This window comes from Musca autumnalis, unplaced genomic scaffold, assembly GCF_047663935.1.
Source record: "Musca autumnalis isolate F117 unplaced genomic scaffold, ASM4766393v1 scaffold_4, whole genome shotgun sequence".
NCBI lineage: Eukaryota > Metazoa > Arthropoda > Insecta > Diptera > Muscidae > Musca > Musca autumnalis.
Window position 1 is genome coordinate 231,944,410 of NW_027411977.1, and position 18,774 is coordinate 231,963,183.

General features: G+C 34.4%; 1 protein-coding gene and 1 pseudogene across 2 annotated transcripts in view; one reads left to right on the plus strand and one right to left on the minus strand.

The window, feature by feature from the left end:
* LOC141400955 (histone-lysine N-methyltransferase trr-like) overlaps window positions 1-18,774 on the minus strand; it is a 208,528-nt pseudogene that overhangs the window by 106,221 nt on the left and 83,533 nt on the right.
* BNIP3 (BCL2 interacting protein 3) overlaps window positions 10,301-18,774 on the plus strand; it is a 45,949-nt gene continuing 37,475 nt past the window's right edge. The window contains exon 1 of one of the 2 annotated variants that reach the window (XM_073986165.1): window positions 10,301-10,825. In XM_073986165.1, coding sequence (XP_073842266.1) covers window positions 10,780-10,825 — 46 coding nt within the window. In that variant the 5' untranslated portion in view covers window positions 10,301-10,779. The remainder of the gene's footprint in view (window positions 10,826-18,774) is intronic. The other variant, XM_073986164.1, reaches the window with a different exon arrangement.

Below are 18,774 nucleotides of genomic sequence, written 5' to 3' on the forward strand. Positions count from 1 at the left end.
TTGCAAAATGAACGAATGTGCATAAAATCGTGAGATTTTCCCAGCGATTTTTGCAATTAAACATTTTTATGACATTTATGGTATGTGGACATCTAGATCCATAATTTTAGAACATAAATTAACTGTTATGTGTGTAACATAGACGTTATATTGAGAAAAACAGAAACTCAGGTAAACGGATTTCGGAAAATATGGTACATTTGGTCTATTCCAATTATAATAATGGTAAATCCGCCAGAGAAATCGCTAAAATCACCTCTTATATGCTGATAACTGTATGGAATATCATATACGGCACCGAGATAGAATGCAGGCTCAAACTAAAGACGTTACATGGCAGGCCAAAAATAGTAAATCCACGAATTGACGGGAGACTGATTAAAGAAATTGACGAAAGACCCCAAAGCAGCACCAGATAATTGATATTTCTAATCAAAAACGATTTTAGAGTAAGTGTGTCACATGGAAAAGTCAGAAAATTGCTACATAATAACAAGTCTTCATCACGAGTGACTAGGCAAAAACCATCGCCCTCCCAGCACAATATATAGGAACTGTTCAGACTTGTTATATACAACTTTTCACGCCATCTTAAGGATTGGGATGACGTTATATTATTTGATGAGACTAAAATTATGCTGTACTATCACGATGGGCCTCAAAAAGTATTGCGAAACCCCCTTACAGTCATGGAAAACAAAAATTAAATACATACCGTAAAGTTCGGAAAACTGTTAGTTTTGGTATGGGGTTGTATACCAAACAGTGACGTTGGCGACATTCTGATTTTGGAGGAAACAATGACAGAGGAGGTTTGTTTACATGTTTTAAAAATCACTTAACCAAAAACGTCAAGAAATTTGGGCCTGTTGACCCTGAAAATGCAAAAAATTGCAATATAAGTACTACCAAGACAACGACCCTAAGCATAAATCGTATTTATGTAGGACTTGGTTGTTATACAATTGTGCCAAAGTCATTGAAATCCCAGTCCAAAGCCTAGATATTAACCCAACATCAACAAATCATGGGTAAACCTGAAGAAAAAAAATCGGGAATAAGTCGCCCAATAAGAGTAGGGACTAAATAAAATGCATTAAAGAAGAATGGCAAAAAATATCATTGGAATATGACATTCCGCAACTTATTTATTAAATTCAGAGACGTTTAATCGTTGTTATTGATGCCCAAAGTGGGCATACGAAATATTGGAACCACACTTTCGAAAAATACCGTTAAGGACTGAAAAGCTCAGAATTTTGCAATTATTTAGTTGACAGAACAAATAATGTGTTGTTCTCCTTTTTGTTAATTTTAAGAAATTTTTTGGTGAAATTTAGCAACTTTTTTAATTTATTTTATTAATAAACATGTGTAAGAATTAAACTATTAACAGAAATATTAAGAATGATATTTATTCATGCCAATAAAATGGAGTTTAATTTAAAAATTTTTAATAATTTTGGTTTTGCAATAATTAAGTTGACTAACTGTATATTCATTTTTCAGAAAAATTATGGAAAACATGTGGAAAAAAATTGGCAATGCCATAAAGAAACTCGTTCTTGGTATGCTGGAGAAGCTATTAACTTCTACGTTGGCTGCTTAATTTGATAGCAGCGTTTCTGTTAAAAGTCCTGAACAAAATTTTGCGGGCGATAATAAAAAAGTTTTGCGCATTCATTGCGCAAATACTTTTAAAATTTTTTTTAACAGATGTCATTAAGCATAAAATAAATAAATAAACATAATCTAAACGATGAGTTTTTTTTTTGTTAGCATGGTAAGTTTATTACAGGTATTCTTGCTGTTCCAGAACCTGCTTACTACGATAACATTTTTTCCTTTATGCTATCAATGCCAAATACAACCATGCATTCGAAACAATATGAAAGTTGTTGTTATTGTATGTCATTGACAACAGTCACAGATGTTGTTGTTTATAGGTGTGTGCAAAACAGATGCAGACATCGAGGTCCATGTGAATGCAGCAATCAACACCTGTGTATAATGTGTCGCCAGCAACAACATCATTTCTTGTGTCGCCAGCAACATCATTTCATGTGTCGCCAGCAACAACATCATTGCTTGTGTCGCCGGCAACTACAGACCATGCATATGCGATGCATTTACCTGCGAAAAAAAAGAAAATTATTGGATCTGTCAACACCTCAGGGAAAGGGGAAAATAGAAATCATGGTTTAATAAGAAAGGTTAGCCAAAGCTTTATGCCAATTTAAATTTTTTCATTCGAGTATGCCTAAAACTTCAAAACAACATAAACAAACTGTGTATGTGTGTATGGTGTTTGAGTAATATGCCAAACAATTTTAAAAACAATCGAATTCAATGATTTTTAAAATTGTTTTTAGACCATTTGTGTGGAAGAAATTGGTGGATTTGCATTGAAACAATCAGTTTATCATATTCACAACTCGATTATGTTTAGAAAACTTAACTCTTCATTCATTTTTCGCGTTTTATTACAAAATGCTCAACAAATGCATTGTAAACAAACCCACTTGTTGCTTTTATTTTGAAGTTTTAGGAATTCAAGAAAAACAAAATCTATAGATTTTCTTCATTTAAATCTACCTCTTTACTTATACCATGATAGAAATCAAAAAAATTTAATACATTTATCCACCGAGTACCAATGGTAAGTTTTTTATATAAAAACTTGCTGACCCGGTCCAGTTTCCCGTGTAAACATTTATAACCCATCTACATATTTATATCTACACCTTTTCAGATTCAATTCGAATCATTTTATTTGCAATTCGAGAATTACATTTGTAATTCGAATTATTCCATTTGTAATTCAAATTATTCTATTTGTAATTCTAATTTATCTGTTTGTAATTTGATTTATTATATTTGTAATTCGAATTATTCAATTTGTAATTCGACTTATTTTACTTAGAACTCGAACAATTTTATTTGTAGTCCGAATTATTCCATTTGTTCAGTTTTGTTCATTTCCTTTTTATAAATGGAATAATTCAAATTACAAATGAAATAATTTGAATTACAAATAGAATAGTCGAATTACATATGGAATAATTTGAATTACAAATAGTATAATCGAATTACGAATAAAATGTTGCGATTTTCGAAACGAATTGACGTAAGTATACATTCTTCTTAAAACTTCATAAAATACAATTTTTAGCAAAACTCTCATGTAATTGTATTTCCATATTTTAAAATAGAAAATTCTTTTAATTATACGCTCCACCATAAGATGAAGGGTATGACTAACTTTTTGTGTCCGTTTGTAACACTTCGATTTTTTTTTTTATCAGAATAAAAATGAGTTAATGTAGCGATGTTCTTCAGCTGAAATCAAGATACCGAAGGAGGCGTCCAGAAGACTTCTTATAGGCCGTCAGAATTATTCACATAAGACGATCTGAGGCCTTTTAAAAAATCATAGGTCTTCTTATAGACGGCCAGAGGTCTTCTTATAGACGGCCAGAGGTCTTCTTATAAACGACTAGAGGTCTTCTTATAAACGACTAGAGGTCTTCTTGTAGAAGACTAAAGAACTTTCTATAGAAGACCAGAGACCTTCTTATAGGCAACCAGAGAACCTCTTATAGAAGACCAGAGAACTTCTTACAGAATACCACATAACTTCTTATAGAACACCCAATAGCTTCTTATAGAAGACCAGAGCTAAAGCCCTTCATGTAGACTATCAGAGTTCATCAAATAGATGACAATGGAACGTCTTGTAGAAGACCAGAGAACTGCTTATAGGCGGCCAGAGGTCTCCTTAAAAAAACTAAAGGTATCCAGGTATCCAGCCAGAGATTTTTTATAGCAGCACCCTTTCTTTGAGAAAGAGACTTTAGAAGCACCCTTTCTTTGAGAAAGAGACTTTAGAAGCACCCTTTCTTTGAGAAAGAAACTTTGGAAGCACCCTTTCTTTGAGAAAGAGACTTTAGAAGCACCCTTTCTTTGAGAAAGAGACTTTAGAAGCACCCTTTCTTTGAGAAAGAGACTTTGGAAGCACCCCTTCTTTGAGAAAGAGACTTTAGAAGCACCCTTTCTTTGAGAAAGAGACTTTAGAAGCACCCTTTCTTTGAGAAAGAGACTTTAGAAGCACCCTTTCTTTGAGAAAGAGACTTTAGAAGCACCCTTTCTTTGAGAAAGAGACTTTAGAAGCACCCTTTCTTTGAGAAAGAGACTTTAGAAGCACCCTTTCTTTGAGAAAGAGACTTTAGAAGCACCCTTTCTTTGAGAAAGAGACTTTAGAAGCACCCTTTCTTTGAGAAAGAGACTTTAGAAGCACCCTTTCTTTGATAAAGTGTCTATAGCAGGCAGCACCCTTTCTTGCACCTTTTGCACATTATCCACCCACCACTGCTAACAAAAAAACCTCATCCTTTCCAATTACATTATTGTATTTATTTTATTCTTAAAACATTAGTGCTGGCGACATTGATTGAAAATTTTCAAGAAAAAGTAAAAAAGCAATTTTACAATAAATGTACAAAACTTTTTGGCAATTCCTACCAAAAAGTCCTTAATTGCGTTTACAATAAGTTCTGCTATAGCATTTATTAGCAGCTTTTTTACAGCTTCCAACAACTTATTGGCAATTTTTTTATGCCATTGGCAATTTTTTTCCAGAAATTCATCATTGTTGCTGAAAAAATTATAAACATATATAAATTAGTAATTTTTTATAACAAAATTATTATTTAATACTTACTTATCGTTGATTCAAAGTAACTAACACTCTATTTTGCGCGTCTGATAGGGGAATACCGAGCAATCGATATTTCGATATCAATGTTCAAAATATTTTCAAATATTTCATATTTATAGATTTGTTCAAAACTTTCGTCTAAATAAAGATGCGTTTATTTACATTTGTTTTGAATGCTATTACAAACGACCTCATCATTCCAAATAGATTGATCCACAGCAATTCCAACCACAATAAAAGTATCCGCTGCTTGAAATTGCACGGGCAAGGTAGTTATCAACACCAAATTGACCATCATTTAGGATTATCGCAGCAATCAAAGAAGAGAAAAATTTATGATTTTAAAGAAAATGTTGTTCCCTTTCCCGAGATTTGCACCTGTCCTTAACAGAAATCCTAAAATCCCCGGTCGAAGGCCGGCTATTTATTTATTTATTAATCAACTTTACAATAATTCAAAGCCATCGGGACCCTTTCTTGCACCTTTTGCACCTTATCCACCCACCACTGCTAACAAAAAAACGTCCTCCTTTCCAATTACATTATTGTATTTATTTTATTCTTAAAACATTAGTGCTGGCGACATTGCTTGAAATTTTTCAAGAAAAAGTAAACAAGCAATTTTACAATAAATGTACAAAACTTTTTGGCAATTCCTACCAAAAAGTCCTTAATTGCGTTTACAATAAGTTCTGCTATAGCATTTATTAGCAGCTTTTTTCAAAGTAACTAATGTTAAGTTTACATTTACGAAATCCACTCGATTTCAACTGTCAATTCTATAGCTCAAACGTCAAATGAAATCTCATCTGGATTTCATTTGACGTTTAACCTATGGATTTGACAGTTGAAATCGAGTGGATTTCGTAAATGTAAACCAAGCATAACACTCTATTTTGCGCGTCTGATAGGGGAATACCGAGCAATCGATATTTCGATATCAATGTTCAAAATATTTTCAAATATTTCATATTTATAGATTTGTTCAAAACTTTCGTCTAAATAAGGATGCGTTTATTTACATTTTTTTTGAATGCTATTACAAACGACCTCATCATTCCAAAGTCTGATCTTCCTTAATGAACCAAATGAAAAAATTATTTGTTTTTTTTTTTACAAATTTTTATTTAATACAAATGTAATGTATTTATAAAGAACAACATCTTTAAAAATTTTACAACATTTTATGTATTAATGGGTATTTATTAATGGCGTCAAAGAAAACAAAGGAATATTTAATTATTTGGCAAAGCAAAATTTAAAAAAAGAAAATACGTCACGGAAAAAAATTGTTATGCCATTTATAATGGCTACAATTTGTCGGGACAATTTAATCAATTTCCGTAGGATGGAGGCAAATCTTTTAAATTTTTTGCCGCCCACAGTAACGGCCATGGCTGCTCCATCCTCCTCTTTGTCCTCCTCTGGCAGGTGGAACTTCATCCAATTTCCTTTCTTAGATTTTAAAAGGATTTCTGCATTCATTTGAGAAAACAGCTTCATTTTTTCTTGCTTTAAAAACGTCGCGTCAAAACTGTTACTTTGGAAATCTGTGTGAAATAGCAATATGGCGGACATTAGGGTCAGTTAAGCAGAGTTGTGAATTATCCAATGCCGCCAAGACAAATTGAACACGCCTACTCAGGGATGCCAACTTGGCATCCCTGCGCCTACTCTGTGAATCCCTGGTAGAACAAACCAGGTAAAGTTAATACTACAACAAATACAACTCAACAACAACCACATAGAAATTTGTTTTTGTTTGCTAACGTTATAGCACGGTTACACTACAGCTTTTTGCCGGGTTAATCCACTTCATGAGGATTTATTGCTTAATCTGGTCAAATCTGACCAGATTTGCCATACAAAAATTAAATCCACTCATGACTGGGTTTATTTTAAATCCGGCACAATTCCACCAAAAATACAGTGTTGTATTCGGTATTTGTGCAAAAAAATCCAACTCTACTCAAAAAGTACCAAAAGTTGCAACTGTTTTTGCAACAGAGTTAGTCGTGTTTTACACGTTTGCGATTGGTCGCATGAGATTTTATGGAGTTAATAAATCTAAAGTTATTTGAAAATCATAAAATTATTTATTTTTTTACTTTAGACACTTTTTTAAACAAAAAGTACGCTTGATACCATGATACAAAAATGTATCCCTGTGTCTAAAATATACCAATATGAGAAATTGTCATACGAGAAATTTTAAAAGTGTAAAACACGACTTTATTAGTTATTTTGTATGTATACGTAAACAAACATCAGCTGACAGTTTATATCCTCGAAAAGCTAAGTGTAACCAGCAAAGATTAACCCACTGGATCTATTAAACCCAGTGGGTTAACCTTCAATAGTGTAACCGGGGTATTAGTGTCAACGTAAATGTAAACAAAATAAGGAAATGTCTATAAATTATTGGAATTTAAAAATCTAATAATTTTTCACATTTCATTGAATATTTTGAAAAACATGAATGAAAACTCGTTAGATTTTCAATTTGAATGTTTCCATATCATTCCACTAAATGCATTATTTCACGCAGAAAGTAGAATTCTTGCAAAAATGTTTGGGGTCGCTGGTAATTCATTGAAAAAATGAAGCTGTTGCTTTTCAAAACAAAAAATAACATGTTTATTAGGGCTTTATTCTTTTCAAGTTTAACAAAATACCACACATATTAACAAATATTGTACCGCCTCTATAAGCGGTGTTTTAGTGTGCGGCATGTCGTTCGTACCTCTAGGAGGTTACATGTCAATGATATGAAGGAGTCTTTATGGGAAATAGTTGTTTTTCTGATGAATAAATTTGTTCTTCAAAAAATATATATCCCTAATATACATCGAACATAGAAATAAATATATTAAATGACGTATGGAATTTGACACTAACACTACAGCCCAGTTCAGTCAGCTGGATATTGCTGCTACCTTTTCTTGTTCTACCATGCTGTGAATCTATGAAAAATTGTAAACAAAGCGAACAAGGGTTCGCGAGTTTGGAAATTGAAAATAATGCCGCTACTTATTAGAGCTGGCAAACTATCGATTGTCGCACCATTCGATAGTTTCGATATTTCTTATAAAAATATCGATAGTATCGATACTATCGTTAGTTTTTCATCGCCTGTATTTTAAATTAAAATTGTGGATTTTAAATGTCAACTACATAGAGTATAAGTAAAATAAAATCCACTGGAATTATTAGACGAAAAAGCAAGGTGACAACTGAAATCCAGTGGATTTCCTACATTTAAAACGCCATACACATTAGACCTTTTTGTCGGGTTAGCTTTCTTTATGAAAATTACAGCCTGTTTATATATTACCTTTCCCTTCCCCTTTATGTTCCAATAAACAAAAACATTTAAAACTTTTCATTCAACTGTCAATTCTTTGGGTATATCTCAAATGAAAGCTCATGTTAAAACCATTGGATTTCACTTGACGTATTAACAAATGTTTGGAAATGTTAACACGATTATCTCTTTTTGGAAATGTATTCCGCTGCCTTTAGAGATGTACAAACTGATTTATGGACATTTAGGGATCCCTAAAAACTGCTAATAAAATGTAAGCTGTGTTCCAGAACCAAAAAAGTTTTTACAATTTTTACGACTTTTACAATTTTACTCGAAAAAGCGTTCCCGTACACAAAAAAGTTGTAAAATGTTCACTTCTCTTTAAACAAAAATGGCGCTGAATGACGCTCTCTTTAAAAACTTTTTACACGACAAATTTGGGCGAGTAAAAAAATAGTAACATGGTTGCCGGCGTCTGATTGGCTGATACGCCGACTTTGACATTTGTTCCAGTTTTTTTGACGTATTTGCCATTTTTCCGTTCCCGAACTATTTCAGAAAACTTGTGTGTAAGAACAAATTTTTTTCAGTTCTCTCTTTTACGAGTTTTACCATTAAAAAGTACGGGAAAGAAGGTGTAGTGAACGGAGTGCCTTTTTCACGACTCCGTTTGCACTGCATCCAGATGCTGTTAAATTGTGAGGAATTGGAGTGCCTTTTTCACGACTCAGTTGAACTGCCTCCGGATGTTGTTAGAATGTGACAATTGGATGTGATTCTTTGGATTGCATCCAAATGCGGTTAAAATGTGAGGAATGGAGTGCCTTTTTCACCACTCCGTTTGAACTGCATAAAAACACGCCGTGAAAGAAGTAGTCTACATTGCACTACTTCCAATTTATTTTGCTTGGGACACTGTGTGTGAAATTTACGAATATGAGGAGACAAAATCTCGTTCGAGCAATCGTATAAATGTAAAACACCATTAAATTAGTTTTTTTTTTTTGTTAAAAATTTGGCGTATTGTGCCTTTTGGATTTTAAGGCCAGAACAGAAACAATCCTTGCTTGCTTTGCTTAAAAAAATGTCAAATTTTAAAGGAATGTCAGAGCATCTTTGCAAATCCGCCTGGGTTCCCCTCTAACAGGTTCTGGTATTCCTTTATAATTTGACATTTGGAAAGCATGCAAAGCAAGCAACAGCTTTGTTCCTTTACTTTTGTAATGGTAAAAGTGTTAAAAGAGCAAAGTGTCAAAATTTCTCAAAATTGCTCTCTCATGAACATTTTTACCAGAAAAGTAAAGGAACGGAAAAATGGTAGGTTTGGTAGCAATGTCAAAAAGAAACATAAAAAATCAATTTTCGTCTTTTATTTCACAGCTTTTAATTTAGTTTTGTCAGCGTTCGACTTTTTCTTCTGTTTTCGTCCATTTTTTCTTCATTGTGAAATAATCGTCAAACAAAAGTCGAAAAATCAGTTCTACCAGTTTTACCTGCAGAAATTTTGCTGGTAGTCTGTGGTAGAAGAGAAAGGCATAAGAGCTCTCTCTCCTCTCTCATTCTCTTAAAAATTGCTGCCAGTTTTACCACTTTTTGGGGTTAAGGAACACTTTGCAGGTTAAAAATGGTAACCTCAGGTAAGTAAAGGAACACAGCTATTATGTGTGTTCGTTTACTCAAAATTCGTTCAAATTGTTACTGGATGTTGTTCGTTTACTCTCCAGTACAATGAAAAAGGCCTTATTCGTTTACAAGAAGTTCCTAGACTTGTACAAATTATTGAGTAAACGACCACACCGTACACTTGTAGTGATTCAACTGCATCCGCGGATGCAAACTTTTTGCTGGGTTCATATTCGATCACCACTACCTGGTAGTTCTGCCATGCTACGACCATTTTCATTAACATGAAAATGAGTTTATATGTAAGATGTGTGAAGGGGGTGAAACTCTGTACACAAGGTTCTGTAATCTGAAAACATTCATTGTTTTTAAATTTGTAACTCTCAAACCAATGCAAAGCAATGAAAATATCAAAATTTTCATATGATTTCATATATGTGTGTGGACGTCAATGAAAATTTAAAAGAGAATAACAAAGAATTTTCTAATGAAAATTTTCATAGTCTGGCATAAAACATTTTTCACTACAAAAAGTAACGTTGCTCTCTCAATAACTCAACAACTGACTTTCGCGTCACGTTTCTCACAGCACATTACGTTACTTGTTGCACTAATCACTGACAACAATAGGCTTATTTTCTCACCCTCCTTTTGAAATTCGTTGACGATCTATTTTTTAATACATTTCATCAGACGTTGTCGTCGTGGAAAGATTTAGCAGACGAGTTTTGTTATTTGTAAAACAAAACAAAAGAAGAAAAAAGTTGTATACAAAAAAAAAAAAAACAATCGTTTTATAAAAAAAAAAAACTAAATGAATGATGAAATAAATAACCAATATTACTACTTACGCTCTCTCTATATAAACGAAAAATAATAATAAAAATATAAACCGGAAACGAAAAAAAAGAAACGCAATATAATAAAACGTTATTATTAAGCATAAAACAAATACGCAATTTGTTTGTTGTTGCTGATTTTCTTCGATTAGTGTGGTGAATTTTTCCCCTGTTGAAGAATTTTGTTGTTCCATAAAAACAAAGAACAAATAACGGAGTGAAAAATAGGCGTTTTGTTTCTTTTAAAAAAAGTTTTAATTTATTTTTATAACAACAACAAAAACAACACAAACATGACTTCGACTCCACCAACAAAAATGACTGAAGATTTGCTGGGCGGTAAGTTTTCTTGTTTTTGATTTTATGAAAATAGTATGTGATTTTTTGCTTAAAGTCAGCCATGTTTATTTTTTATTATGATGAACTTTTATGGTATTCTTCTTCACTTCGGCTTTTCCATTACAGAAAACTTGAAAACTTGTATACCCATACAAACAAAGGCAGTTGGGTTTCTTTTGCTGCTGCTTTTGTTTATGTTGGGGCGGGGGTTGGTGGCTTTTGTTTTGTTGATATGTATATTCTTTCATGTTTTCGTTGTTTTCCTTTCATTCTTTGTTTTTATTTTGCGTTTCTTTGATTATCACGTATGTACATTATTTTGTTGTTGCTTCTTTTTTGCCACCAAGAAATAAGTAGCCATTCTTTGTTTTTTATGGGTTTTGTTGTGCTCTTCGTGTACGACTACGACCATGAAAGTTAAGCTTTGTTTTTGAACGTTTTCACACGATAAGGTTTGCCTGCTCAAAAATGCGTTGTCCGTTTTGGTTCTCATTCGTAAATTGTGTCAGTGTTGAAACAAAATGTGGAAGTAAGTGAACGAAAACGTACATAAAGTACCATACATACAACACTACTGTCATGCGCGCATGAGGCAACAATTTTAACAACGCATACATTTTACCCAATTTTGTGGGATTCACAAGAATTACTTTTTTAATTTTCAAATACAATACACACATAAACCTTTTTGGTACATTTATGTAAAACCGTACTTCTTTTTGTTCAAAAAGTACGCTTGTATAAAATGACTTCAAAAACGCAACACTAGATGTGAAAATTACGAATGAGAGTCAAAACGGAAACCACGTTTTTGAGCAGTCAAACCTTATCGTGTGAAAACGTTCTTTTTTGTAAGTTTTTTACACCAAACTCTCTCACACTCTCTTATCTCCCCCACCCCACCCAAAATACTTACAACAAAACAAACGACTGTCTTTGTTTTTTTTTTTTGTAGTAGTACAAAAGAGTTGTGTTTCCTATGTATACAGTGGCTCATTTTAGAACAAATGAATGAAATACATAAAAATATAAAGGCTGAAAAGTTTCGGGCTTTTTAAGAAAAAATCGTGAAATATCTGTTGAAAGGAGGAGAATTTCAATAAAACACTAAAAATGATGAAATGGAGAGGATTTTATAAAAAAAATTCTCAGTAAAAAATCATTGGCTGAAAAGTTGTGGACTTTTAGAAATTGTGTGGAAAAAAGGAAGACATTTTATGGGGGTTATCATGAATGAAATTTCTCCATGAGTTTCGTCTTTCCGCCGTTGCAACTTAAGGGAGAAAGTGAAAAAAACAAGGGGAATTGCCGTTTATGATAACCACTTTAAGGTTGATTTTTATTGTTGAGAAGAATAATTTAATGTTGGGCTGAAAAATATCGGGCCTATTAATAAAAATAAATGATTTACGGCAAATTTGTGCACATTGGGAAAGACAAATCTCTATTTTAAAGATATGATTTCCGCAGTTCGTAAAAGGGACCTGGAAAGTCTCTGTCTTCCTATAAAAAACACAAACCTGTAGAAAAATTAAAAAATAAAAATGAAGACATTTGCAGCTGATTTTAATGGTTAATTAAAGCAGGGCTGAGAAGTATCGGGCTTCCTAGGTACAAAAAAAAAAAATGTAGAAAAATTATAAAAAAATCGGAAAGTAGATTTTTTTCTTTGGGACTTCTATTGAAGAGGAGAGTAATTTAAAGTTGGGCTAAAAAGTTTCGGGCCTATTGATATATAAAATGTCGATATTCAGTAACAGCTTAAGTCTCGTTTAGGGGCACCTCTCGGATCGGGCTGAAATTTTCACCATAGGTAGTCCTTGGGACCCTGATCACAACTATATATATCTTTCCCGGGGGAAGTCCATACTTCCCGAGATATTGGTATTGACATTTCGGGAAAGTCCTACTTAAACACCATTACATTATTTATGGGCACCTCTCGGATCGGGCTGCGGCGTATTTCAACATATTGAAGAGGGGCTGAAAAGTCTCGGTCCTCAGAAAAAATACTACAAAAATGCTAAAAAATAGTAAAAAATTAAAAATTAGGAAAAATGACTTGAAATTGAATTTCAATGCATTCAAGAGGGGCTTAAAAGTCTCGAAAAAATATTCCCAGAAATGCTGAAAAATATTAAATTTATATGGATAATTGAAACAAAGGGTTCTGAAGACAAAATTAGACCTCCTAAGGTCTTCTAAAGAAAACAGAAGACCTCCTAAGGTTTTCTATAGGCAATAAAGCACCTCCTAAGGTCTTTTAGAGGTAATAGAAGACCTCTTAAGGTCTTATATAGGTAATTGAAGGCCTCTTCAGGCATTGTAAATACTACAGGAGACTTCTTAAAGTCTTCTGGAGATAATAGAAGGCCTTCTAAGTTCCTCTAAAGACAATAGAAATCCCGTTAATGCGTTCTATAAGCGATAGAAGACCTCTTAAGGTCTTCTATAGGCCTTCTGAAGACAAAAGAAGACCTCCTAAGGTCCTCTAAAGACATTAGAAGTCCTGTTAATGCGTTCTATAGGCAATAGAAGACCTCTTAAGGTCTTCTATCGGGAATAAAATACATCAAAAGGTCTTCTATAGGCAATAGTAGACCTCTTAAGGTCTTCTGAAGACAATAGAAGACCCTTACGGTCCTCTAAAGACATAAGAAGACCTCTTAAGGTCTTCTAAAGACAAACATAGGAGACTTATGAGGACTCTTAAGACAATGGAAGACCTTCTAAGTTCCTCTATCGGCAATAAAATACCTCTCTGAAGACAATAGAAGACATTAAGAGGTCTTCTAAAAACAATAGGAGACCTCATATGGTCTTCTATAGACAATAGAAGACCTCTTAAGGTCTAGGCCTTTTAAGTTCTTCTTTAGACATTTGAAAGACCTCTTAAGGTCTTCTAAAGACAATAGGAGACCTCCTAAGGTCTTCCATAGACAATAAAACACCTCCTAAGGTCTTCTAAAGGTCATAGAAGACCTCTTAAGATTTTCTATAGGCAGTAGAAGTCCTCTTAAGGCCTTATGTAGGCAATAGAAGCACTCCGTAGGTTTTCTATCGGGAATAAAAGGCATCACAAAGTCTTCTGTAGGCAATAGAAGCACTCCTAAGCTCTTCTATTGGGAAAAAGGCATCAAAAGGCCTTCTATAGGCAATAGTAGACTTCTTAAGGTCTTCTGAAGACAGTAGAGGACCTCTTAAGGTGCTCTAAAGACCTAAAAAGACCTCCTAAGGTCTTCTAAAGACAACAGGAGACCTATAAAGGTCTTTTGAAGACAATAGAAGACCTTTTAAGGTCTTCTATAGGCTATAGGGACCACATAAGGTCCTCTATAGGCAATAGAAGACTTCATGAGGTGTTCTATAGGCAATAGAAGACCTCTCAAAGTCTTTTATAGAATAAGAAGACCCTTTAAAGTCTTCTATAGGCAATAGAAGACCTCTTAAGATCTTCTAAAGATATAAGAATATCTACTAAGGACTTCTGAAGAAAACAAGAGACTTCTTAAGAACTTCTGGGGACAACCGGAGATGTCTTAAGGTCTTCTGAAGACAATAGAAGACATTAAGAGGTTTTCTATAGATGATAGAAGACTTTTTGAGGCCTTAAAAGGACTAAAAAAGAACTCTTAGTACCTTCTAAAGACAGTAGAAGACATGTTAAAGTCTTCTGTAGACAAATATATACCACCTTAGGCCTTCTAAAGGCCAAGAAGACTTCTAAAGGTCTTCTACAGACAATAGACGATCTCTAGAGGTCTTCTAAACGCAATATACGACCTCCTGAGGTCTTCTAAAAGACCTCGAGCGGTCTTCTATGGACAATAGAGGTCTTCTAAAGACAATAGTAGCCCCTGTGCGGTCGTCTATAGGCAACAGAAGCCCTCGTGAGTACTTCTATGGACAATATCCGCCCTCTTGAAGTCTACTACAGGCAAAAGCCTTCTACAGACAATAGACGATCTCTAAAGGTCTTCTAAACGCAATATACGACCTCCTGAGGTCTTCTAAAAGACCTCGAGCTGTCTTCTATGGACAATAGAATCCTCGTGAGGTCTTCTAAAGACAATAGTAGCCCTCGTGAGGTCTTCTATAGGCAACAGAAGCTCTCGTGAGGAGTTCTATGGACAATATCCGTCCTCTTGATGTCATCTACAGGCAATAGCCGCCCTCTTGAGGTTTTTTTACAGACAATAGCAGCCCTCGTGAAGTCTGCCATGGACAATAAAAGCCCTCGTGAGGTCTTCTATAGTCAAAAGAAGCCGTCATTTGGGTTTTTAGAGACAAAATGTAGATCTCTTGAGGTCTTCTATGGAAAAAGGAATACCTCTTACCAAAAACTACTTCTTCCGGTCTCCTATAGGCAACAGAAACCATATTAAGGTCTCTTATAGGCAGGAAAACACCTCTGAGATATCCTATAGGTAATAAAAGACATCTTTGAGGTACAATTTTGACAGCAGAGAACGCCTTGAAGTATTTGTATGCATTGAAGTCTCAATACACATTCAACAAATTCCTCAAATACTTTATCCAAATAGCTCAAAAATGTTATTCACCTCTAGCAAAGAACATAAATTCCCTATCCACGTTATCTAAATGCCTGCAAATAACTTATCCGATACTTAATAAATTCATTACTTACAGAAGAACATTTTTGTCCTTTGTTTTTAAATATTTACAATTTCAAAGAATTCCCTCCAAGGTGGTGCTGATGTGTTGTCCTCATTTCTAGTTGTTATTCATCACCTGCCACCATGCAAAATACAGCCGGAGCCGAGCCGCAGCTGGTAATCCCCTTCCTTTTGTTTCAAAAAATAACAAAATTTGTTTTCTTTTTGTGAAATCTCCTTCTGACGTTTTTATAAAACGTCCATAAAGATAAATTCATGGCATTACTGATTAAAGGCCAACAACAACAACAACAGTAGGCATTAAAATGGACAACTAAGAAAAAATTGCGTCTTCGAAAAAAGAGTCTATACAAATATTTTGTTGCCATAATTAACAACAACAAAGGAAAATAACATCTTGTGTTAAATTTTGCTATTGTTGTTGGCAATTTTCACTGGAGACCAGTGGTGAAATAAAAACAAACGAAAACAAAATCGCAACAATTTTCTGAAACAAAGACACCTGGGAGTTGGTTTTTTTGTTCTCCGGATTTGTTGCAGTTGTTGCTCGTTGATGTTTCTGGTTTGTTGTTGGTGTGTGACGTCAATAACAGTGCAGAAACGGAAGGGGGTGGTGAGTTTTCGCAGATGGCTAGGTAAAAGATGAGATGCCAGGACAAGTCGATGTGCTCCTACCAAAGGGCCTTCTTCCGTACTTAGTAAAAATCTCTGTACTTCTAAGGAGGTATCAAAAATGTCTTGAAAATGTTGACCAAATTATTGCCAATAATTTGTTTCTTCAAAAGACCCAAAAATGGCCACCTCACCAAAATTGAACACAAAATTTATACCAAATTTGTGGATGAAGTGATGTAGAAGAAGAAACGTAAAATCAAAAACAAGAAAAAAATAAAAACATAAACAAGTTTGTTGCTATTTTTAGCATGTTTTCATTGTGGGTTTTTGGTGGTGTAGCACAACAAAGAATACGAAGAAAAACAAATAACACAAAAGCCTACATTAAAAATGATTTTTTTGGAAGATTTGAGAAGACTTGAGGTTGGGAAAGGGGGAAGGCAACCACTTGTGTGTATATTATATGAAATTCCAAGCAAAACTGCCAACCACAAAAACAAAACCTCAAGAAAACAAGCTTAAACATAGCTCTCTAGCGAGTGTTTGGTTGTTCAAACGCCAACTAATATGTTCAGCTCTATTAATTTTTGAGATACCTACGTATCTATATTATTTTTTCATTTGCTGGAATTTCAATTAAATACAAAATTTGCAGGAATATAGAGTAGGTTGGGGGAGTTATTTATTGGGTTGACTGAATGGTCTACGTGCCAGTGTCAACGTTCGGTCAAATACAACAAAAAATCATCCCCTATTGAAATATGAACAAATCGGGGGGATGATTTTTCCATTTTATTATTAACTTGTTGTTGTTGGCTTCCATTTATACTGTTGTATACACTCCTCCCTTTCATGCTTCCAAAAGGTGTTGCATAGTTATGTGGAACGTGTGATATACAGCTACATACCAGCTAATGAAATGTGAAATATTATTTTATTAAAACCGGAAAGTGACCATAGAAATTCATTTGGAATGCTACTTAACAAAAGGCAGATGTGTGTGTATGGGGAATGGATGAATTAATGCTATACGTGACCCCAGACATAATTTGGATGTTTTGAAAAAAGCAATGGTATTATATTTTGACTCAAATGTTTTTGTTAAAATGTTCAATTTTTTGTTAATATTTTGAAATTTTGTTAAAATTTTCAATTTCTTGTTAAGACCTCCGAATTTATGTTAAAAAGGGTCTATAGAAGCAGCCTTTATTTAAGAAAGGGAATATAAAAGAACCATTTCTTTAAGGAAAGGACTATAGAATCACTCTCTCATTCAGAAAGGGGCTATCGAAGCACCCTTTCTTTTAGAAAGGGACTATAGAAGCAGCATATCTTTCAGAAAGGTTCTATAGAAGCACCCTTTCTTTCAGAAAGGGACTAAAGAAGCACCCTTTCTTTCAGAAAGGGACTAAAGAAGCACCATATCTTTCTGAAAGGTTCTAAAGAAGCACCATATCTTTCAGAAAGGTTCTATAGAAGCACCCTTTCTTTTAGAAAGGGACTATAGAAGCTCCCTTTCTTTCAGAAAGGGACTATAGAAGCACCCTATCATTCAGAAAGGGACTATAGAAGCACCCTTTCTTTCAGAAAGGGACTATAGAAGCACCCTATCATTCAGAAAGGGACTATAGAAGCTCCCTTTCTTTCAGAAAGGGACTATAGAAGCACCCTATCATTCAGAAAGGGACTATAGAAGCTCCCTTTCTTTCAGAAAGGGACTATAGAAGCACCCTATCATTCAGAAAGGGACTATAGAAGCACCCTTTCTTTCAGAAAGGGACTATAGAAGCACCCTATCATTCAGAAAGGGACTATAGAAGCTCCCTTTCTTTTAGAAAGGGACTATAGAAGCACCATTTCTTTCAGAAAGGGACTATAGAAGCACCCTTTCTTTCAGAATGGGACTATAGAGGCACCCTTTCTTTTAGAAAGGGACTATAGAAGCACCCTTTCTTTCAGAAAGGGACTATAGAAGCACCCTTTCTTTCAGAAGGGGGCTATAGAAGCACCCTATCTTTAAGAAAGGGACTATAGAAGTACCATATATTTCAGAAAGGTTCTATAGAAGTAAACTATAGAAACACCGTTTCTTTCAGAAAGGTACTATAGAAGCACCCTTTCTCTCAGAAAGAGGGACTATAGAAGCACCCTTTCTTTCAGAATGGTACTATAGATGCACCCTTTCTTTCAGAAAGGGACTATAGAAGCACCCTATCATTCAGAAAGGTACTATAGAAGCTCCCTTTCTTTCAGAAAGGGACTATAGAAGCACCCTTTCTTTCAGAAAGGGACTATAGAAGCACCCTTTCTTTCAGAAAGGGACTATAGAAGCACCCTTTCTTTCAGAATGGGACTATAGAAGCACCCTTTCTTTTAGAAAGGGACTATAGAAGCACCCTTTCTTTCAGAAAGGGACTATAGAAGCACCCTTTCTTTCAGAAAGGGACTATAGAAGCACCCTTTCTTTCAGAATGGGACTATAGAAGCACCCTTTCTTTCAGAAAGGGACTATAGAAGCACCCTTTCTTTCAGAAGGGGGCTATAGAAGCACCCTTTCTTTAAGAAAGGGACTATAGAAGTACCATATATTTCAGAAAGGTTCTATAGAAGTAAACTATAGAAACACCGTTTCTTTCAGAAAGGTGCTATAGAAGCACCCTTTCTCTCAGAAAGGTACTATAGAAGCACCCTTTCTTT